General features: G+C 32.9%; 3 protein-coding genes across 3 annotated transcripts; all 3 read left to right on the top strand.

Annotated features, from left to right (window-relative positions):
- Positions 1-322: 322 nt before the first annotated feature.
- On the top strand, positions 323-4658 carry LOC105146617 (hypothetical protein). The gene is made up of 3 exons (XM_011056999.2): positions 323-622; positions 1725-1894; positions 2977-4658. The coding sequence occupies exons 1-3, from the start codon at positions 556-558 to the stop codon at positions 3244-3246; spliced, it is 507 nt and encodes a 168-aa protein (XP_011055301.1). The 5' UTR covers positions 323-555; the 3' UTR covers positions 3247-4658.
- A 2741-nt stretch (positions 4659-7399) lies between these two features.
- On the top strand, positions 7400-10033 carry LOC105146632 (uncharacterized). Its single transcript, XM_011057028.2, has one exon. It carries the CDS (start codon positions 7555-7557, stop codon positions 9037-9039), a length of 1485 nt encoding a protein of 494 aa, XP_011055330.1. The 5' UTR covers positions 7400-7554; the 3' UTR covers positions 9040-10033.
- Positions 10034-11609: 1576 nt separating this feature from the next.
- On the top strand, positions 11610-13689 carry LOC147910931 (uncharacterized). The gene is made up of 2 exons (XM_087409338.1): positions 11610-12185; positions 12834-13689. Exons 1-2 carry the CDS (start codon positions 11986-11988, stop codon positions 13189-13191), a joined length of 558 nt encoding a protein of 185 aa, XP_087265464.1. The 5' UTR covers positions 11610-11985; the 3' UTR covers positions 13192-13689.
- The last annotated feature ends 11193 nt before the right edge of the window (positions 13690-24882 follow it).

The raw sequence follows: 24882 nt of genomic DNA on the forward strand, positions 1-24882 counted from the left end.
CCTCGCGATAACAACAATTGGCGACGATTATCAAAGGGTTAAGGTTGTCAACGCGATAGAATGGTATTTCCCTGCGGTGTTCGCCTCTAAGATTAATTACATACTACATAACGGATGATGAAGGGAAGGACATGCATTCAGATGTCTTTCATCTCAGATGATGTTTCAGGTTCAGCCCAACGGCGATCATAAGCGTCCCGCACGCAATGGCTTTGACGTCGAGTGGGTCGTGGTGTGGAGACAAATGCTTTCGCCGGTTACGAATATTGATTTTCGACTTTCGAGGTTTCTGGAGCAAGCTCGACGCAGCTGTGACGCAGGCGTCGACGCCGACGCCGACGCCGACGCCGACGCCGACGCCGACGCAGCATGGCGGAGCCAGCCGCCGTTTGCTGGCTGGATCATCAGGCATCATCTGGTTGATTTTTCGCAACTGTCGCGTAAGACTCGCGTGTGAATCGCGCGAAAGCAATCTCGAAGATGTGAGTCGTCCACTTATCGTCGGATCGTCGTTACGATTAGTTTAGTCTCGCGACGAGGCCAGACCCCTTCGAGATGAACGTGAATGTGCACGTCCTTATCACGTGCTTCCTGCTTGTCACATTAATGGCTCTTACGGACGGTAAGTGTGGAAGATTTCGAATAAAAATGTAATTGTGCGGTATACTATCACGATCAGTGGATGTAGTCAAGTAGTCCTGGCGGAGTATAACGCCGAGGCACTTTTTTTGGAAGCTTGGCGGCGCCACGGTACTTTCTACATATAATCATTTAAAACTAATTTTATATGTTTATGTAACAGGGCGGTAAGAAGGAAAAGAAACATTTAAATATTTAGCAAAATCTGAATTTCGATATGGCAATAGCGTAATTAAAGCATCCAAGTTTGTTCCCTCCTTTTAAAGATATCGAAAAGATACGAAAAAGATATGAGATTCTGAAAAGATATTTGGGAAGAACTATTGTTCAATTCTTTTGATGTAAACGTGAAACAGAACAATGAAATTTTTTAACACTAGAATTGCCTTAAAAGCATCTTTGTTTTAAATACTTTTATTTCAATAAATTTATCTTTGATGATTCACGAGCGCAAAAAAATAAGATGAATTAAAAGCGAAAGAAAGTTATAAATTATCTGTAGAATATAATCTATAATTTTTCTCTTTTTTCTTTTTTAAGTTTTCTCAATATATGTTTCTAAAAGTTATATTTTTGGAACGCAGGAATATGATTCAATGATAAATTTGCCACATTTTAGAATGAGCTATTTATATTAAAAAGTTGGCCAAAGGTCAGTTTCTCAAAGTTTCATATAAATTGTTTCATATAAATGATGACTATCTGAAACAGTTGAATATCTGCAAAATAATGAGTGATTTGTTTTTCTGCATACTGTTGCAATATTATGTTCATTCTAATTATTAAAATATTTGTATATAAATGATTTTAATTAAAATTAATTAATTATAATAATTTTTATGTATCTTTTTCTGTTTTGCTTTATGATAAACTTATATGAAATCTTTATGACAAACATATATGTATATAATTAGCACATTAGATTAAAAGTAGTAAAAAAGTAGAAAAAAAGTAGTAAAAAATAATTTTTGTTAATTTTTTTATACAAGTGTCCTACTTTCTATGCGTTTGAACTTTTGATATAATCGGTTTGTATCGATTATGTATGCATGTGTATGTACGTAATGGCTTTTATAATAAAACAGGACAGCTAATGTCAAAAGAGCATCGGACCCACGCGGCTTCTGAAAGAGCCAACGACTTATGGTGTTATCAGTGCTTCACTATGGATCACGGTGAGAAATGTATCACTGGCAATGGTGGCAATTTCAGTGAATACGAGCACAAATGCATGGACGACAGAAGAATCTGCATGGTAAGACGAGATAGGTTTGTACCTTTCGTTCTTACACTCGATTAGCGTCAAATGCAACAATCCTTCTATATTAAGATTTGCATCATAATTTCTCATACAAACACATACACACACCAAACGTTTTATACAGAATACAATATTATGTAGAAACGTGATTGATGTGATTGACCTACTTTCAGAGGAAAATTGGAATAGTTATCAGTTGTTCCGAGTTAGTTGAAGCGAGATTTTAACAAACGGGTCCGTGATGAATTCTCGTGCGCATTTAATACGAACTTGTTATGATAATTTAAATTGTTGTTTATCTGAGAAAATTAATATATAATTGAACATACATACAAGCATCACGTTCATGAGCAAGCGTTTATTTGTGCGGTTAAATTATTACATGCATGAGATACGTCGTACCGCTGTTTATTTATCGGTACAGCAATTGTCGAAATGCCAGTGATATAGAAAAGATTTCATTCATAATTTCTGATATAACGAAGGAATAATATGAGAAAATACTGTACAATTCCTCTAAAAATTTTTAATTTTTAATAGAAATATGTGTTCAAAATAACTTAAAAAATCATAAATGATCTTTATACTTATTAATGTTTTCGATATTATTCACGTACGCGTTAAAAACAATCATTAAGTTTTTAAAAAAGTAATTGTTTAATCACTTTCACAATATTCTATTTTTTAGAAAAGACTCATATCACACATGTCTACAAAATATACAAAGTATATATATATATATATATATATATAGAATCCGAGCTATTGGTTTTCCTTTGTGACATAGATCCTCGTATAAAATCCCACTGTTAAATTTTCCTACGCAGAAACATCGTTATGAAAGCTTTCAATAGCGTATATAAAGTCACTCATCCAGAATAAATGATTACATAATGATAAAGCGAACAAGTTTCTTTTCCATTGTAATTATGACTATATCATCTGATTTACAATGTAATTATGACAATCTCATCTAATGTTTCCGCGTAAATCTCATATGAGAGCTCCACAGAGGGACGCTCGGTAAACTGCACACTTAATAAAATTGAAACACAATATGAGCTCATGCGTTGCAGGTAAGGCGATTTTCCTACACCACCAGCACTGAGAACTCGACTTCCAGTCCGAAGACGTGGTCCCTCCAGAGAAATTGCACGAACAAATGCGAGCCCGGATGCATCGTGATCGGCGAACGCACCAAGCTCTATGCCTGTACCGCCTGTTGCGAGACTAATCTATGCAACAACGGCACCGGCACTGCCAACGACCTAACGATCAAAGAAATTGATCTCCTGCTAGCTCTCTTGCTCCAAGCTGTCTTGACTGTTATCATGTATCCGTCCTGACAGTGTCAATAAATAATCACAGTAATCCCCCCACAACAATACACTCTTATGGTCCACGGGTGCGGGCGTCCGATGGCGCTTTGTTTTGTCTGCGTTTTTGGAAAGATACAGTATATCAAGATCAGTATATCTCGTGAAAATCTTTGGGTTTTCTATAAGCTATTTATTATCTAAGTTTTAAGTTTTAAACAATTGACCAATCATAGTCGAATGTGAGAAGAATGATTAACTATGATTAATCAATTTTTTACGGTTTAAGATTTAAAGCTTAGATAATGATTTATTGTAAAAAGCCAATAACATTTCGCTGAGCGGATGCGTAAAATTGTTTTATATATACATATAATGTAGAATATAAATTGTATTTGTTATAATATGGAAAAATCTTCCTTTATGACTTTCTCAAAAGTTTATAAATTTATATATTAAAATATATATAAAAATGATTAGAGCAAGACAAGTTCGTAGCGCTATGAGTTTCAAAATTCATGCAGCTGTAATTTTGTTGAAAATGAACGAAATTTAAATTTTAAAAAATGTTTTAAAGCTTCAAAGCTCTATTTTCAAAAGATCTCTTTGTCTTTCGAATTTTTGTGAGTTTATGTTAGTAATTTTTGAATAGAATATTACAAGCTGAATAAAATGAGAAACTATCAAGCAATACAATAGCTTTTTGAAAGCATTTTTATTCATCGTTATCAACAGCATTAACGTATTTTCGAATCTTTTGAGTTGACGAAGCGCAAAATCACTTAGCTCTCAAAATTAATATTAATACAATATTAATAATATAATTCTTTTAACGCGGTTGTAGCTGATTGTCCAAATTGGAACAATGTTGGAGTGAAAATTATGAACCAAAAGCAAGATTGATTTACGAGAAACTGATTGTTCTACGCTGCTTTTACAATTGTTTTATCTATTTCAAGTATAGTAAATATTTAATGGCATTTTCCTTTTGTTGGCCAAATTGAAATTTTGTATCTGATTCCGAGAATAATTTAAATTCAAACGCGCTACTGTGAAGGATTGGAACAAAATGGAGGACGATCGCTTATTTAAATTTACCGACCGTGAATTGTTTGAGACTCTGGCGTCATCTAGCATCGATATTCTACATGTTGAAGCTGAAGTTACAATAGTATCGACCGCATGTAACTTAGCAAAGTTAAAATTAAAAATCTAAATATAATTTTTTGTAGTTACATAAATGGAAAAAACAATGAAAAAAAGAAATGAGAAAAGAAACATACGTGATTAATTATTAAAAAAAAATTTTATGGAGCAAAAATAACATCTTACATAACATAGCCGACAGATCGTCAGCTATCGATTATTAATTACTATGTCAATTGTCAATTGTATATTACTACTTCATATAACACAAAATAAAATTAATTATTACCATTTAATTATTGCATTTATACCTTCCAATATATATGTATATATATTTACGCTTTCCATGTTCATAATACATTTATTTATGTGGTATAAATCTACATTACAGATATTTTCAACTCAGTTCCAGCAAAAATAAATGCACTTTTCACGCGCAAATATGATAAATCGCATAAACCTAATCTCATGCCTGATTAGCGGTAACTTCGCTCGAACAGTTAATTTCGTAAGGCTCTGTCTCGCGACTTGCAATTCTTTCGAGAGGATCGCGATTCAAGTCGACGGTCTCTTCGCCGCTACCATCAACAATAGTTGCGTTACACCACTCCAGTTGTATCACCCTACCTTTTTCTCGTCCTTGTCCCCCTTCCACGGCGTTCACCTTCACGTATTCGCGGAGATCTCCGCTATTTCGCAGCTGTACCGGTATCCTCGCCGCGTCCGCGAAGGATCAAGATGGGGATTTATTTATTGCCTACAACAATCGCACTGTTCGTGACGTTAAGCGCTTTCCGCGCGTCGACGCTCTTCCCCGAACAGAGAAACGTACGACGCCAAGAGGAAACTCTTTGCATGTTCAGCACGCACACGTCGACATGATTGACGCGCGTTCGAGACAGATGCATGCTGTGTCACATAAATATACGAAAAATCCTTTGTGTCTCGCGATTAATTGGTCGTAAAATCGATGGTCAACTGTGCCGCGCTGTACTACGTCGCGGATATTCTACACTTTGCAAACAATTCGCACGAGAAACCTGTGACAAAGTATGTAGCAATTATGCCTAACTGACATTGTGATTTAAATAATATTTATTTCAGATCTGGATCATATAATCCACACAATCTATATACCAGAATAACTATTTTTAAATTATTCATTAAAAAATCCTTGTGATTTATTTATGATTTTATTTCATTTTTTTATATTTTCATCACAAATCTGATAGTCTAATAAATTTTTATTAAAAATTTAGTAAAGTATGTATTATATACAACACTATTTTAATATCATTTTTATGCAATGTTATTATATATTTTAAATTTTTATTAAAAATCTATTAAACAATTATAAATGCAAAATTAAATTGATAAAAATTAATTAAATAATAGAAAAAAATCCAATTTTCGTCGCAGATCTCGGTGCTTTAATTTATATACGTATATTTATAAATTTATAAATTTTCCATTATTCTGTTAACGATTATGTAATTTGTGTTATTTATTTCCAACTTCAGTTTATGAATGCATTTCAAATCCGATCCGACAACTGAATTAGCGCAGTTTAAACAACTGAAAATGTATTTGTAAATTTACCTACATATATATGTAAATATTAAGCACCAAGATCCATTTTCAATGAAAATAGGATTCTCTTATTCAATTTAAATCTAATAAAGCTACATAAAACTGATACTAAATTAAGCGTAATATTTTAAATATATGAATTAATACATATAATGGCTTCTCATAAATTCAATAGAAGTATCTTATTACAAAGAAATATCTTATTATTTTTAAAGAGGTTCTTCAGCTCTTTTTAAAAAGGAGGGGAATCACGTAACTTTCCTTATCTTAAACACGAGAGCATAAAGGAGCAAAATGCCATTGTTATCTTCTAAAAAATAAATAATGAATGAAATTTAATTTTTTTTAATAACAGAAATGAATATTTATGGAAAATATTGAAGAAAAATTGTTTATAGTAATTATTTAATTTAAATATTGATATTCTGGTGGAAACGACGTTGCTATATTTTTACTAGTGTGTCATCATTTAAAGAAAATTAATGAACATGTCATACTCTTACACAAAAATGATACGGTGAAACTTCATTTTTTTTATTTTAAAATGTTCTTTAAATTTCATTCTTTTATATCCATATAACTCATCAAAATTTATATATTTTGTTTACAATTAAATCTTTTTTCTTATAAAGATTTAAGCTATTTTAGAAAATTATTAAAGAAAACTGTACGGTCAAAAAATCCGAAAAATTCAGGAATGCTTACTCGCAAAAAAATATTTTGCTGCTTCAGCTAGAATTGTCATTGTTTTTCGTATGTGGTAGAAAATTCATACGCATAGAATTCATAGCACAATATTTTAACAATATATGCAAGAAAATTTAGGTTTCATAAATACGAATCACAATCATTATAGAGAAGAGCATTCTAGCGAGACTGTCTGAATAAATTCGATAATAGTTTGGATATAAATTCTATCTCTGTTATCTATATTGATTAGATATAAAACATATTCAATATCGCAGTGTTTGCTAGTTACTTACTTATTTTAATTCATTTTTCGTATTTATAGATAATTTTCCACTGAGCAAGCTCATTTCTTTCAGCGTGCACATTAATTATTAATTTAATTACAAATTTATTTTCAATATTTGATTAAATTCTTATATTATATGAAAAGACTGAATTGAATTTTCACGTCCCTGAATTTTCAAGAAATGAAAAGTTCAGCAACATAATCAGGCAACACTTCCCTTCCTCTCTGTATCAATTATATTTTTATAACAATGCATTACGCAACGCGTCGATTGAAAGATTTTCAGACTCTCGTTTCCGCAAGATTCATCGGTTTTACTGGAAATAGTGGTCATGTTGTGAAAATTGACCGCATGTATTGTCCGTGGCTTGCAGCCACGATAATTGTCTGTGTTGGAACCTGTCTACTACCATCGCGCGATAAACGTTCATATGTCTGGCGTGGCTGCGTCATCCAGAGAAATGAAAGAAAAATCACGGCGGCGATACTGCGCCAGCAAGACATCGTCAGTCCCCGATTGTTTCCGACTTGTCAAATGCTGGGAAGACACGTCCGTGATCGTCGCACTCCGGAGTCTCCGGATACGGTCGGTCAGTGCGAGGACGTGAGGCATCGGGTGTGCCAGCATGCACGTGCCATCGTCCATTACGATTCTTCTGCTACATTTGGTCTCGATCACGGCCCGTCCGAGTCATCCGGAGGTCGTGCATCGATCAAACGCGTCGAAGAAATGCTGCTTCGCCGGTTACGCGTTCAACGAAAACCTGGAGTGTATCCACGAGGAATCGGACAAGTTCAACTACACTACGCACGATGCTTGGCGAACAATCGCCCAACATCCGCAGCAGATTACCACATTGATCACGTCCGTGCAGGGCTTGAACTGCCGCGATAACGAGGAGGATGACTCCAATTCGCAATATCATCCATACCTCCCTCGCATTTATTCCATCTTTCGCGCGCCGAGGGACTATTGTATCGAAAACATGATCAACGGTACGACGGTGCTGATCAAATGCGCGGAGACCGGAGTCTCAGAAGTGACTCGGGACAAAGAGAATTCGACAGAGACGACAGTGGTAATGAAAACTACGACAACGACGACAACGATGATGACGACGATCATTACCGTGACGACCATCACCACCATCACCACTGTCAGCATGACGAATGTATCGTCAAAGGAGAATGAAACGCAGATTGTTCATCACTGCAGCGATCTGAGGAATGTATTCTTCTGGGGCACTCAGACTTACATGGACACCAACGTGGCCCACGTTGTCCTCACCATCATCGTCGTCGTGGTATACCTGTCCGTTCCGCAACTCGCCAGGAGCATCTACAATCGCGCGGTGCTCCGCCACAACGTCTGCCTGCTGCTGCAGGGGTCCTTGCTGACGTTTCTCGGCTACTGTAACTTGTGTGGCATCTCGATGAGCGACAACTTGGAAACATTCTTGTGGGTACTAATGCAGTACTTTACGAACGCCACGGTATTCTGGTTGAATGTGATCTGCTTCGACATGGCACTGTCCATTACGCGGTTTCGCTGGATGATAAGCTCGGGTAAGCAGACGAATCAAGAGGAGAACAGGCGACTCCGGCTGTACGGAGTTTTCGCGTGGGGCGGCGCCTTCCTACCCGCCGTCGTCGCTATCATCTTAGAATTTTGCCCTGGCATCCCGGAGGACCTCCCGTTTAAGCCGAATTACCGCCGTTATCATGACGGGCCGAATTACGTGGTGAACTTATATTTCTTCGGCCTACCCATGCTGACGCTCCTCCTGAACAATGTGCTATTTGTGTTCACCACGTACAAGATTATACGAATACAACAAAGCACAGAGATAGCGACGAGGAATCAGTCCAATGTTCTTAGGAAAAAGTACTTTCTCTTCTTGCAGCTGTATTTGCTGATGGGCGCACCATGGTTTTTCGGCTTGCTCTTCGCTTGCATGAACAAGCTCGTGGTGATGAAGATATGCCGGCTAATATGGCCGATTCTGTGGCTTTTGATGTTCGCTACCCACAAGAAACAACGACGGAAACTCGTCAACTTGTTGACGTTGCGATGCGTCAAGAAGAAGCCTGAGATTATCGCAATCTCGTAGAAGCAAACCAATGACTTTGCGCGATTTAGAATTAACTTGGACCATCGATAAAATACATGCGTGATGGATCAAGTTCTTATCAACCGCAACCGCAGCGTGGAAAATCATGGGATATTCCTTCTATTGTCATACAACGGTTACGTAATCGCGCGGCGACGATAGTTCCTCCTGCTAGTTCGCGCAAATTGTGCGCTCGCGGGCATTTGCATTATTTTCTTGCGCAACCCACAGAAAACCCCCATCTCGAGGAAAAGAAGAAATAAAAAAAAATCAACAATGTTGCTGCCGCCGCAATATCCGATGCCGCGAACTGAGCGATGAGTCGCAGAAAAACTCGGGTACGTGGCGTCGTCGCGCGGTAGGATAATAAAGGAGTCGTGGCGCGACGTCGTTTCCTGCCGGGGCATTTTAATTACCGTATTCGCGACGCGCCATCACTCGCCCCCGCACGCTCGTATTATCTTTTTTGTTTTACAACGTGTAGAATATTAACCTGTTAGTGTACAACGCGGAAGATACATCAGCGGCGGGCGCTTTTTGCAGGCGATCTTCCGCACCATGGAAAGACGCAATAAGAACGTGATTCTCTCCTCTTGCGGGAAAACCTCGTCTCCTGTGCTAACAGGTTGAAATATAACTGCAAAATGCTCGGGAGATATTCTTTATTTTCTACCGAATGTCATTTTTGTACCTAGTATTAGGTAGACGGAAAGGTTCTCGTGTAAATATCACAGATGTTACACGGAAAGAATGATTCTGTTAAAGTATCTAAAAATTTTTAGGTAAATACAGATGTATCTAAAAATAATTTTGTTGAAATAATTATGTAGGATGTACTCGAACTGATCGCTACGCACAGAAAAATATTATTTTATTGCTAAGAAAAGTAATTACTCAATTTACTTTCTTATTTTTAACAGTTATCTTTAATACAAAAAATATATTCTTGATACTAATTTTAAAATGGAATACTCATACAAATTTTAAACAAATTCATTACCATGTTACTCAAAACAAGAAATTATTTTCTTTTGAAGAATATAAAAAAATTTATCGAAGAAATGACTTTATAATACATATAAACAAATACAATTTGTTTTGATTTAATAATCTAGATTAAAATATTATTAAACTTATTAAGATTCAGAATATAATTTGAATAAATTTAATACGTAATGAACTTATGATAGATTTATGGAAATATGAAATTTTGAAATATTTGAAAGAAGTAATTATTACTTGCATCGTATAGTATGTATTTTTCTATCTGCAAAATTTTTTACGTTCAAAAACCTACTCATCATGCTTGAGATTCCTGCACTGAGAAAAAATATACTAAATTTTAATAAATATTTATTTGAACAGTACCAACTAAACTTTATTTACAATAATAAATATTTACTCAATAAAAATTAAATAAAATTAATGGCTTGGTATCAAAAAATATATATTTGCATATTTAATAAATATTTAGTCGGTACTTTTCAAGCACAAGATTTATTAAAATTTAATACATTTTTTCAGTGTATGTAATTATTTTGATCGTCCGACAAAATTATTTTCAGATCTGTAGCTGGCTAAATTTTTAGATTTTCAACAAAATCGTTCTTTCCGTATATAAACTTTCAAATATCTAGTCAATTATGGGAAAAGAAAACAAGTCAATTAACAATAAATAGGATTTGCTGGAAGAAATTATCTCAAATCACGATATCTTTTCAATAGCGCAATAACATCGCGCGGAATCAATAAACAACGGCCTACGAGCCTACTTATTAATGACATATTGATTTAATGTTCCATTTCGCAACACGGTAAAAAAATAAAAAGAGACTCATCATAGTTCTCTTGAATCAACCATATAATATCAGAATCAGATTTAAAAATGAATCAGATTTAAATCAAATTTCTAAAAATGCAATAAAGAATAAATGTCGTATCGCGTATGTAATACAGGAGAAATAGAAAGATTGAAATGACACCTAATTTTTCACTCGATTTATTAATTAATAATTAAATATAGTAATTAAAATGTATATAAATACGACTTGTTATAATATTAATTTGCAATATTTTATAAATAGGGCAAACCTTTTGCGAATATTTTTTTAGAGAAAACTGAGAAGCTCTGTTATTTTAGAATGCAGGAACACGATCTGGAAATAAATTTATATGTAAAATTGTAGAGAGATATTCGACTCAGGGAATCTATCAAAACGAAAATATATCCATGACCAGCATTTACGTAACAAAATGTAAACAATTTAAAAATGCGATTAAAACGTAAGTTTGAACTGATAATACTTTTTCTATATACGTCCTCTGCATAAAAAAAATATATACTATAATCTCTCATTCTACAAGTATATATGTGATATAAAGTTATCGATATATTATGTTATTAGTATTTTAATCGCAATTATGTGTATAAAGATATTATTGCATTAAAATTCGTATTAAAATATCTTTTTTGTTAAATCGATTTTTATACTTGTCTCTATTATTAGAATTAACGTTCCATGTATTTTTAACGTATGTATACACACCTATTCATCTTGAGTTTTCCACATAAAGCTGTTAACTGGAAAGGCTTATAGTTAGCTAATCTTCGCAAGTATACATGGACATGACGTGAGTCATCGCCTGGATATCGCTGTCATAGATTGCATCAATATTTATGCCGTGCTGTAGCGTCGCGTGTGTGCAGATTCGTGTATGTTATTTCGCGTTAAAACAAAAGCTAATTTATATGCGTCAAATTTTTTTGTCGGTCAAGTCACTTCTGCATTTTACGGACCTCGTTGCGTCGTGTCGCGCGATTTGCGCATGAACAAATGCAAAAAAATACGAAGTAATAATTTGAAATTTGACATACTGGAGATATTACGCGTGACAAGCATGCTTCGTTAGCGGACTTCCTTGTCAAGAGATATTTCGGTGATCATTATGTCTAACCAGCCTTTTAAAGCCCGAAACGCTTTTCATCCAGCGGATTCACCGCACGGCATGCGAAGTTACGATGTGGGCGCTCTAACGAGAGATCAGAAACAAGCTTTGAACAAAATGAAAATGATGATTCGAAAGGAAAACGAAATTTACTTTAAATCACACCCAGAAATCAGAGGTCTGGTCGGTATTTTATTGAGGTACACTCGCACCTAATATTTTATAATTACATTAGAAAAATATATACACGAAAAAAACAATTTTGCTGAAATATTTAAAAATTTAGTTGTAAACATGAACCTGAAATTAATTTTGTTTGAATCATCAAAATAATTATATAGGATGTTTAAACTGATTGCTAAAATGCTAACACTTTTTGTATCAAAGTTATCAACTTTTAAACGTTTTAAATATTTTAATGATCCAACGAAATGTATGTATCTATGTTCAAATTTACATAGTGCTGCTGATGTAAGTATCTAAAATTTTATTCAGATACAAATCTGAACACAATTTTGTTGGATCATCATAATAATTGTGTAGAATGTTCACGCGTGATGATATGCTGCAAAACGTTTTAACATTTTAACAATTTAATTTAAGCGTCCTATATAATTATTTTAACGGTCCAGCAAAATTATTTTCTGGTCTGTATCTTTTAGATATTTTAGTGAACTATTTTTTTCATGTGTGTATGTATGTATCACAGTGTAGAATTTTTATATTCAATTTGTGTCTCTTCCCTAATAACAATTTTATAAAAAACGCGAAACGCCAATTATAATATTTGATACGTGACGAGAATATTGTTGGAGATTAATGATACGTCATTAAAATCGTTCTCACAGGCACGTCCTATCGAAGCAGCCGCTCATCGATATTCACGAGGTTGTAGGTACATTTTTCAACAGACCACGTCGAGAAATTGTTGCTGACCTTTTGGATTACTTGTCGTCCGCCGATAAACGATCAGACATAACGGACGATCTTCGACGGGAAATATTTCGAACAGCCAGCTTTGAAACTTGCAGTAGCAACGATTCGAACTCACAGTCCTATTCTAGCTCATGCAACTGCATGCAACCGCACGAATGTGATTCAAACAACCAACGTTGTGAAACTCGCAGTAGCGATGATTCGTACTCGCAATCCGATTCTAACTCGTGCAATTGCAACCGCACGGATGTGACTCGCAATTTTCAATAGTAGTCCAAATAGAATCGATTTACTTGATTACATTTATAAATCCGTTCAATTTTTTTTTTAAACCGATATAAATTTTAATAATACGATTAGATATTATATCCATTCGCGCGAACTTTTCATATAGATTTTGAAATCAAATAGTTTGATTTTTGTAACGAGAATATAGGATAAGACTAACATAATGCTACAAATGTTTCGAAACGTTCTTTGATCGGTTAGTTCGTAAAATTCTTTCTTTTGTTTGATCTATCAAATACTTCAAAGCACTTGTAGTGAGACTTTGACCACACCCATAATCTTGGATGATGTGTTATTGAATGCTATATACACACAGAAATAAAATTTTTTTTTATTAAAATATTTAAATATTTAGCTAGATACAGATCTAAAAATAATTTTATCAGATCAAAATAATTATGAGGACATTTAAGCTGATTGCTCGAATATCAAAATTATTTGCAGCATTATACTCATTATATTGTACTTGAACGATCTACGTAATTGTATTGATAGTCCAACAAAATTATTTTTTAATTTATATCTACACAAAAGAGAAAAAAATTGTTAAAACAACTTAAAACTTCACTAATTCAAATGTACAATCATAATATATAGTTAGTATTCAATGTTAAAGTAACGAAATTATGCTGGTTAAAATTAGCGATTATAGGTAATTAGATTTGTTGGGACAGCACAACAAATTATTCAATACAATAAAGATAAAATTTGATGAAAATCAATCCAATCATATATAAATCAAAATTTTTAATAAAATATATTAAGATAACGCATTTTGCTGTAATGAAAAAAACTTGTTATATTAGCATTATTTCCATTGAAACAATTAGCTGAATTAGCATACTGATAATTGCTTACAAACATGATTTATTTGTTGAATCATCAAATCTTCTTAGTTATAAATGTTGAATTCGTGCAGTAAGTTATAGCTTTGCTGAACTATCAAATCTATTTTTTCCGTGATAGCTAAATTTTTATGTAAAACAAAACTGTACTTTCCGTGTATAGAACACTATATATATACATAGAACACTATATAAATATTATTCGTCTATCATTAATTTATCATATATAAAATCCAAATCTCATTCTGTCGAATGTTTACTTCGCGTATATCAATATGTGATTATATGATGGATGCATTATAAACATATATTAACGTAACCGGTTCTACGTACATGTTATTGCCTTATTAATCCAAGCTTTAGCCTATTTATTAAATGGTCGAACAAGCGACAGTGCGAAAAACCATTATTTGTAATTAATGCGCGCGACATGTAGGGAAAGTAACGAGCACGTATCGATTAGATAAAAATTGAGTGCGAAAACGTGGTTACGCCCGAGTTACCAGACAATATTCAGTGACAATATTTATCTGGTCATGCTAACGACAGCGGTTATCTTGTAGAGTAATATGATGGGCGGTTGGGACCGGTTGCAGCGATACCGATCGGCGTTAACCTCGATTAATTAAATTTTGTTACTTCATCTACGGGGTGTACCGCAACTATTATTTTAACGACAATCTCGCTTGCTAATCCCAGATCAATTTTTCCAACACTAAAAACTGTAGCGCGAATCGTTCCCAAGTTGCGATAAAATTGAGTCATACTTGCGATAAAAAGATGATATATTGAGACGTTTGATTGTTGAATATTAATAGACTGCAATGAGTAATTATCCTGAAATTTTCCTGAAGAAAAAGACTCTACTACAGGTTTTAATTCCAAGAATGTATAATTAGAATACTCAAGTAAAAAATTGGAGATATCAAATATTTATGGAAAGGGCGATTTCGCGCTGAAGTATCTAAAAATTAGTTAAATACAGATCTGAAAATAATTTTTTGGACTATTAAAATAATTTTTTAGGGAATTTTCAAATTAGTAGCTAAAATGTCAAATTCTTTTTTCTTATCACGATTGGGTTTTCTACATAATTATTTTGGCCTAACAAAATTATTTTCATATCTGTATCCAGCTAAATTTTTAGATTTATAGTTTTAATAAAACCGTTTTTTTCTATGTTTGGTCAGCTGTATTTTTCAGGACCTACTTAAAATAGATTGAGATAGATTATGCATAAGATAGAGAGAATGAGATATCCACACAGAAAGAACAATTTCCTAAAGTATCTCAAAATTTAGCTAAATATAGATCTGGGAGATATATAATAATTTCAAACCATTAAAATAACTATGTATGTAGGACATTCAAACTTGTTGTTAGAATGTTAAAAGGTTTTGTAATATCATGCTTAAATTTCCTATATTTTGATAGTCCGCCAAATTACTTTCAAAACTGTATCCAGTTGAATTTCAACAAAATCATTTCTTTATAAAAGTGATTATTAACTTGCAAAAAACGATATATTTTACATATAAGAAATTATTATGTGCACAAAATGTACGATTTTGCTGAAATTTTAAAATTTAGCTAGATTTGAAAATAATTTTGTTGAATTATCAAAATAATTACGTAAAAACTCGAGTATGATGTGCAACGTTGCAAAAAGTTTTGACAATCAGTTCGAATTCTATATAATTATTTTGATAGTCCAACCAAATTATTTTTAAATCTGTATTTACAGTAAATGTAAAAAGTATTCGTACAGAGAAAATATTTTTTAATAATAAAATTTTTTTAATAAGAAAATATTTTTTAATAAACTTTATTTTTAAAAAGTAAATATTAACCAGCAAAAAATGAGTCATCAAATTGATGTCGACTTGATATCGATATAATAATTTCAACATCAATTTGATGTCGATTCGATGTTTAATTGACGATCATTTCTTGCTGGGTAATTAACAATTTATTCATAAAGAATAAAATAGATTGTTTATATTTCTTAAAATTATATATATCCAAAAGATGTGTATTAATTATAGAAAATATATCATCTGAAAAATAAACGAAAATTTAAAAAATTGTATTATTCAGATGCTCAAAAAAATATTCGTGCTGTTGAGAAATTTAACTTCTGAAATCAGACATATATGCAAAGCGTTTGTTTATATCACAACAAAATGTATTCATTGTATAAAATTGTTAATTAATATTTATTTTCTACAAATAAGACTTTTTTTATAAACAAATTTCCTTGTGCGAATATTTTTTGCACTCACTTAGCTAAAGTTTTAGATACTTCAGCAAAATCGTTTCTTCCATACATGCATCTCGTTCCATCTTATGTACTTTATTTTATCTTAAAAAAAAGAACTAACTGTTCTGTGAATATAACGGATCAATGAAAAGTTGTATAAACGCTATTCTCTCTTTATACTTACATAGTACACTTGAGTATCTCTATAATCAAGATTAAACGTATCGTTTCTGAGACACCATGTATATCTTAATTGGATCGCCGACAAGATGGGAACAGGGATCACCATTAAGAATCGGTTAAGGTTGTCAGTGCGATTTATCGTGGAAGGAAAACTCGAGCTCGTTTCCGTCGTCACGTTCAGCTCGATCCGTCGCCATGTCACGCGATTAGTCGCAGAACAAGATTAATCAGACCGCGTAAAACAAAAAATAAGGAAAGAACGCGCTCATAAAATGAACAAAATGGCGCGCATCGCGCATTGTACCTTCGTTGCCGGGTAGTTTCCGGTTGCTTATGCGCGAGAGTTGGGGCGTCTATGCGATTGTTCACTTAAATTCCGGGACGCGGGTATCGCACAGCCGTCCTTTCATTCGCATCTCCGTTATCTCTTGATACCACTGCCTGCCGCCTTCCGATTGCGCTGTAAATACACGGCCGCCGAAGCTGCTTCTCCCGGTTTTTTTTGCAGGTGTCATGCATCCTTGGGCGATACGCGGTTGAATTCACGTTGTGGAGGCTCTCCAAGCGGGAGAGTCTCGAGAAAAGAAAAAAAAAATGCGGCAAGTACCTTAAATAAGTGCCTTTCGATGCTAGAACCGCAGCTGTTGAGGCAGATCTGACATCCTTCGGCGGGTGTTGCATACTTATATCATGGATCATTGGGCTGAAACGGTGACTCAGACAGAACACAGAAGCCGTGTTCCAATATACGTTGCCAGTGTTGAATATTTATAGTTTACGTTGTATTTTAGATTAATTGTATTTTAGATTAATATATTATATAGATTTTTTGTGCTGACAGTCCAAGAAATATCGAGGATAATTGTCGATAACATTACATATAGCATAGATGTATACTTACGTATATGTTAGAGCAGTTATGCAATCTAATACATTTACTGGGATGCTGAGAGTGTATGTCGAAATATAACCACAGCCGCCAGAGTCATAATAATACCACACAGTAAAAAACATTTAATATTTTTATTAAAATTGATCCACTCAAGTCCTCGTTAAAATTTTGTGTTGAAGTTTTAACATATACGAGTGTCAATTTAACAAAATATGATTGTGTTATTTGAATATTTTATGTTAAATTAATATTCAATATTTTTTATTGCCAGAATGATATAATCTATGAATAAGTGAATAAATAATAGAAAGTCATGTATTTTAAAATAAATTCCAAGATGTGAATAAAATATACGTTAATTTAACTGTAAATGTCAATTTTACTAAAAAATATGTTAATAATACAGTTGGAAAATATAATGTGTTAAATTTAACACAAAATGTTCCAATTGTGGATAAAACGCCGTCATGATGTTATAAGAGTCATAATGATATATCATGGGACGTCATCATGACTTCATCTATCATTTATAATATGAGAGATGTCCCCCCCCCCCCTATACTTAAATCTATAGTGTCAAATTAACTTAATGTGAGTCGCTATTGGTCCTACTCAATCATGTCGTTATTTTTTACTAAAACAATGGTTATATTTGACACTATACAGTGTTAATTTAACATTATATAGTGTTAAATTTAATTATCATTTTAATAAAAAGTAACGATATATTTAGTGAGAGCAATGGCGACTCACATTAAGTTAATTTGACACAGTGTATGGTTTCAGTTATGGTTGCCTTTTACTTCGCGCTCACAGCATTTATGAGTATTATTTGTCCTTGTTTAATATTTGATAAACAACAAAGATGAAATTCAAGAGTGCTGTGAGCATTAAATGATGTAAATCTTGTGATTCCTATGATGTCATAATGACGTCGCGCGATATATTATGCCTTTCTCAAGTAGAGCACAAAAGTTATAATGATATAGGACATCATCGTGACTTTATTTTTATCATTTATAATAATTTCATGACATGACCCAGGCAAAAAGTGTCTAAAAACGGGTCATAAGACGTTTTTTCTATCTAAAAGACGTCTTATGTCACAATTTTAGACTTTGTGCTGTTTAGGAAAGATATCTTTAACCTTTAATTAGTCGCCGCGACTCCAGATTATTTTGTTTAACGACGTGAATATTTTCATGTAACTAATTAAAAGTGTTAAGGTATTATTATGACTTCTGCGTTCTATCTGGGAAAGTCGTGCTATGAGCGCGCGTAAAGGAAACGGACGAACTTCGAAAATATTCCTGAGAGAGTACGAGGTTGAAAAAGTTCGAGGAAAATACTTGGGGATCGACAATGTTTATCTGGTCGGCCCGGCGGCGTGGTCTTCCAGGAACAACATCGGCTTGAGAACGAAACAGAACGACATTTTTATGAAGTCGACCGTTTCAGCAACAAAATAAAGCTCGCTTGCCTCAGAAATGGGAGGTAAAACTCATGATTTCCTCTTCTATACCGCAACTTAATTTTTATCGAATATTCCGCGGATAAGAGGCGATGAATCCCGCAATCCGGTTTTATACGATAATTCCATTATGACCCAGATCTTTGATAAATTTGTAAAATGTAATACGCGCCCACCGTGGAATAAAAGGTTTTTGGGTAATCTACCAAATGCGTTTATACGCGACGGACGATATTAATTGTAAATTGTTGATTTCCCCAATATTGATATATGAAATTTTCCAACCATTATCACTCGCACAGTATTTCAGGGAATTCATAAATTTAATGTACACACGCATTACATATATAATAGTACATTTAATATCTCTTCAATTCCAGCTTCATAACAAATTCAACTTCATAACACATTCTGTTTCTCTCGGGTCCGCTCTTTTGTCTCACTCTTATTTTTGATGCCGCGGGCGAGACAATTCACGGAAGATAAATATTTCGTATACGCTCTCGGTTCTGAGTAATTTCTTGGAATTTTTTCAATCTCGTTGTCTTTTCAGATCTATCCTTTCGTTTTACAGGCGATTCCTTTTACAACAATATTCCAGAACACTCTGGAATATTTACTTAGGGCAACGCGCGGCGACTGACGATTCGAAAATGCGAGACGGAACGCGAAAGTCTTAAGGCTATGGAAAAAAAGAAATGTAAGAAATAAAATGTAAGAGTAAGCAAATCAACATTTTGATTTTACTCTCTACTGCTTATATTTATCTCACATTTATTCTCTACTGTAATTGACCAATTCACTTATTGCTTACGTCTTATCTTTAAGCTTTAAGTCTTAAGCCGTAAAAAATTGATCATAGTCGAATGTAGAAAAAATGATCGACTATAATTGGTCAATTTCGTATGGCTTAAGACTAAAGCTTAGGTAATAGCTTATTGTAGAAAGCCCATTATTGTTTACGTTCTATGAGTCACTTGCCTAAAGATATATGGATTTTCTACACTAAGCCATTACTTAAATTGAAGTCTTAAGCCGTAAGAAATTGACAACCACAATCAAATATGAGAAGAATAATCGTTTACGATTTGATATCATTTTCTTACAACTTAAGACTTAAAACTTAGATCATGGCTTATTCTAAAAAAACCCATTGTATCCCATGGCGCATAGAAAGACGAAAGTAAAACATCGAGTGGATCGATCAATCACAGTAGAGAACATAAGATTATTGCCTTACGTTCTCTATTGTTGGCCAATTTATTTACTGCTTACGTCTTATTATCTTACGTTTTTTTACTTGTTTTGGCTTATACACAGAAACACACAAGCAATGAGACGTAAGCAAATAAATATTTTGGATGTACTACTGCATACATTATTGTCTTATGTTCTCTACTGTGAACGGCTGATTCATTTACTGCTTACGTTTTACTGCTTTACATTTTATTGCTGTGTCATGAGTTTAAAATCGTCTTGCATTCTACTATTAAAATTTTTTGTGTGTTTTACGGTTTTGCATGCAATTCGCCTCAGGTAGAAGGTAAGACAGCAGTTACACGCCGCCAAGGAGCTTTCTATTAGCGAACATCGTCATCGTCGTTCGCGCGCATGCAAGTATCAACATGGGGTGCATTGCACTTAAGTTCGCAAATTGCAATGCTAGCGTGCATTATTTCATCTTTGCATGGGCGTAGGTTTTGTTTAGAGAGATGGAGAGCGAAATTAGAGACTTAATTTTGAATTCGGGGGGGGGGGGGAAGAGGAGGAAGGTCAAATATAAATTATTGAACTTTTGTTTTGTTTTATATTATTATTTTTAATTAATTACCAGCAGATAAAAAAAAATGGAAAATCACATATATTTAATTTACTAATTTACTAATTTATTTTATTTTTCTCTTTTAATTGTACACTGATTCTTCGAATTGGAAAAATTTGAATTTATAACAATAGCCGTCTTTGAGTCTCAAAAAATGTTTCTATAACTTCCACCAAATCTTTTTTCTTTCCCAAAATTTATTTCTTGTGAATACTCATTAAGCATTAAATCCGTTTAAGTAGTTTTAATTATTTTCAATTTGTGATATTACAGCTCTAATTTCATTAGGATTGCGTTTCAAAGCTGAAAATAAACTTGGCAATTTGCATCAAGATTGAATATGTATATACAAATTACTTAAGCACTAAAGATCCAACTTGACCGTTTAGCGCCTTTATTTCCAATTTGTTGTGCATTCACATCACGATAAGATATACGATCTTGAAAGATACTGTATTTAATATTAATTCTTGTTGTTCTTTGAGATTTAGAGGAGGGCACTCCATGAAAGAGGGCCTCCTCCTGACTACATTCACATATCCTTGGTTAATATTTGACAAGCAACAAGGATGAAACAATGCTCGCAAGCTTTAAATGAAACCCATAGAGTACATGTGGTTCGTAATCGTGTTGTCGATGGACATCGCCCGGCCGCCCGCCGCCGCGCCGCCGCGCCGCGCCGCGTCGGTGAGCCGCTTAGACGCCCGATGTTGAAAGAGCCGGTCTGGAACCAGAGCTGGCTCTACGAGTCTCGCGAACCCCGCGGCAATAAGTACAAGAACACACGATAGACAAAGGTTGTTCTTTGTAGCTGAACTTCTTGCATGTATAGTTCATTTTTTTACCTCCTCAAGGTGAAAAAAAAATGAGGAAAATGAATCATCACAAGAAATTTAGAAAAATGAAAAAAAAAATGAAAAAAGAAATTTAAAAAACAGGTCTAATGTATTGAATGATTGTTGACTGAAAAATTTGTAGCAATACGTAACCGCATATGAGACAATTTTAAGGCTATGTTCATCACTACTATTTGAAACGATAATGTCAAAAACAAAAAACACAATAAAAATTCTTATAAGATACAATATCATATTTCAATACATATTTCAATAATACAGCATTTATAATCGCATTAGAACTGATTCGTAAAATATATAAAAATCTCTCCTTTTTGTAATAGATAAAGACTTTATAATTAAATTAATAATAATAATAATGGATGAGCGGTATAAAAATCAACGTCTTATACATAAATGACTTTATAAATTTATATTTTACAATAATAACAAACGTTTCGACCTTATTATTAAGTCATGTTCAATATTTCCAATTTTAAAATTAAATGAGATTATCTGATCTCTCATAATTCAATAATATTATCACTTGCATATTATCGTCCGCTAGTAAATTCGAATCTTTTCAAATAATGAGAACTTATAGAGGATCATTTGGAAAGAATTGAATTGATTAGAGTAAGTGATGTAATATTAATGATATTAAATTTCATTTAAAATCAGATAATTTAACCTTTCTAATTTTAAAATTTCAAATACTAAAGATAATGATGTTGAAACGTTATTACTGTAGGATACAAACTTATAAAATGATTTATGCATAAAACATCTTGGCTTTTATATTCTCTTTCTCCGATAAGACAACGTTTATTAAATTATATAAGAAAACTTACATAAAATTGGTATTGTAATTATAGAGGCATATTATACAAAAATAGATGCAAGAACTCTAATCTTTTTTAAAACATGTATTAATAACTGTTTGCACAGTTAATTTCGACATAATATTTTGGTAAAACAATAAGGAATGGCGATCATTTTAGGCATATTTATCAAATTAAATTTGGAAAGAAATTGTCCAATAATTGAGAAAATATTTTAGCTGTAGTTTAGAAATATAAAAATGCAGTTATTCTTAAAATGTAACGTAGAAATATTGCAACATAAAGTATTATACATTTAGCATCGTTAAATTAAAAAATTTAAAGTCAAACGGCTTTTAGGATACATATATAATTCGATCGGAAATATTCATTTGAGCATTTAAAAATAACATGTCCTGATTTGCTTTTACAAATGAATTAAAAAGTATTGATACCTTAAATTAAATTTATTCAATTTTAGACAAATATTATTTAGAAATTTTATTTTGACAAAACTATTGAGTTATAGCAAATCTTCTTATTATTGCAAAGTGCAATTATTGCAAAATTGTCATCAGTTCATGATCCCATTATATGTAATGTTCTCACAATTTATCTATCGGGGTTTTTGTTTGTCTTTTATTAATTAATAAATGACTCATATATCTGGAAATGAATGATGTATAATTAAAAATGATAAGTTCACACTATCGAATTAATAATATATAAAATTAAAAATAAACATAATTTAATTTCTTCTGAAAACAAAAAGATAGCTTTTTAGTATGCTTTATAACTTATAAGTTTATATTATCTCGATTGCAAATATTGTTTTAGTGAAAAATACTTCTATTTAAATATAATTTGCAAAAATTTTTATTCTATGTTTTTTTTCTCTGACGTCACAATCTAAGATAGCAATGGTGAACAGGAGCCTTAATTGTTTTTCATAAACATTTTGTCTATTGTGTGCTCATGCTATTAGGTGTTGGAATTAATTCGTAGCGTTTTACAAGTGATGGGAAGTACTTTCATTAATGTATTTTTTAATGCTCATGTGAAATAAATAACATTCTTTCATTAAAAACGCTACGAATTAATTCCAACACCTAATAAATAAGAGACCATCGCGAGATCAGGAGATTCCGACGCGGAACAGCATAATTGCAACGGAATCAGATAATTCTGCTATACTCCACCTGTGAAACGTAATGCCCGTATCACACTAGCGATTGGAAATTATGTCTGTGACATCTGCGTTTGAATCTCTTGACCAATTAGAAAGGAATTGTTAGCCAGCATGACGAGTCAAAAGACGCAAACGCACAAATGCAGACGCAATTATCATTCGTTAGTGTAATATAAAGCCTGTTCTTTTTGGTTGAACTTTTGCATCAATTCATCTTTCTTCCTTTTTTCTTCAGAAAGAAAGAAGGAAAAGAAAGATGAACTGGTGCGAAAGTTCAGTAAAAAAAAGCAGATCATAAATATAAGATTTCTCTAAGAAATGCATGATTCTTTGCTCCATTCGACGATTATTTCATATTGTTTTATCATCCTCGTAAAATCAATCACAGTCGAATATTATCCTCTTATTTGGCTATAATAGATCAATTCTTACAACTACAACTGTTTCTAATTGCTATTTATATCTACGCTTACACAATTGTGGAATGAGCTTTGCAATGAAAGTTCGAAAAACAATTGTAGCATCAACGCGCTTGAATTTCGATAATTTACGTAATGTGTTTGATGTTTACTGATACCTGATATCAGAAGCACAATAATGGTAGGTTCCACGATGTGTGCGGGATTAAAAGTATCTTGTGATCTGCCAACTGTCCGAAATTTAATTAAGTCAACGTAAACGTTTAAATAACAGTAATTTCATTCAATGATCATCTTTATTTTGATTTCTATCGTGTCTATTCTAATATTTTTAAATCCTGAATTCAAATCGTTGTCGTATTCCGATCACGAGCGACCAATCCATTGACGAAATTGGATAGTTCCCGCGAGAATATCCGATTAGGGAAACTAATTAAACTACTTGCTAGAAGCGAGATCTACTCCTACAGACTTTTATTACAATATAATGTTATACTACATTATAATAATGTTGAATAAAGATTAAAAAATATTGGAAATGCTGGATTTTCTTCTTTGAAAATAAACATGATACTGTTTCCTGCGACAATTTCATTTTACCAAATTGATATAATATAATTCTTTTCTAGCATGTCTGGAATGAACTGTTGACATCAAAAAGAGAAATTTAAAATTAACCGTACAAATAAAACGTATATTAAATATAAATCTTATAAATATTATATATTAAATATATTATGTATATTATAAATATTCATAACATATATGATATATTTAATATATATTTATACCTAAAGTCCATGTCACACTACGCATTAGAGATTGAGGATTGCGAATCAAAGATTAGAAGTTCAACCAATCAGATGATCTTAATCTTAATCCATTTCGTTCAAATTGGCTGAATTCTATTCTTCAATTTATACTCCTCAATCTCC

The sequence above is a fragment of the Acromyrmex echinatior genome, chromosome 1 (assembly GCF_024713525.1).
Source record: "Acromyrmex echinatior isolate Ae372 chromosome 1, ASM2471352v2, whole genome shotgun sequence".
Taxonomy (NCBI): domain Eukaryota; kingdom Metazoa; phylum Arthropoda; class Insecta; order Hymenoptera; family Formicidae; genus Acromyrmex; species Acromyrmex echinatior.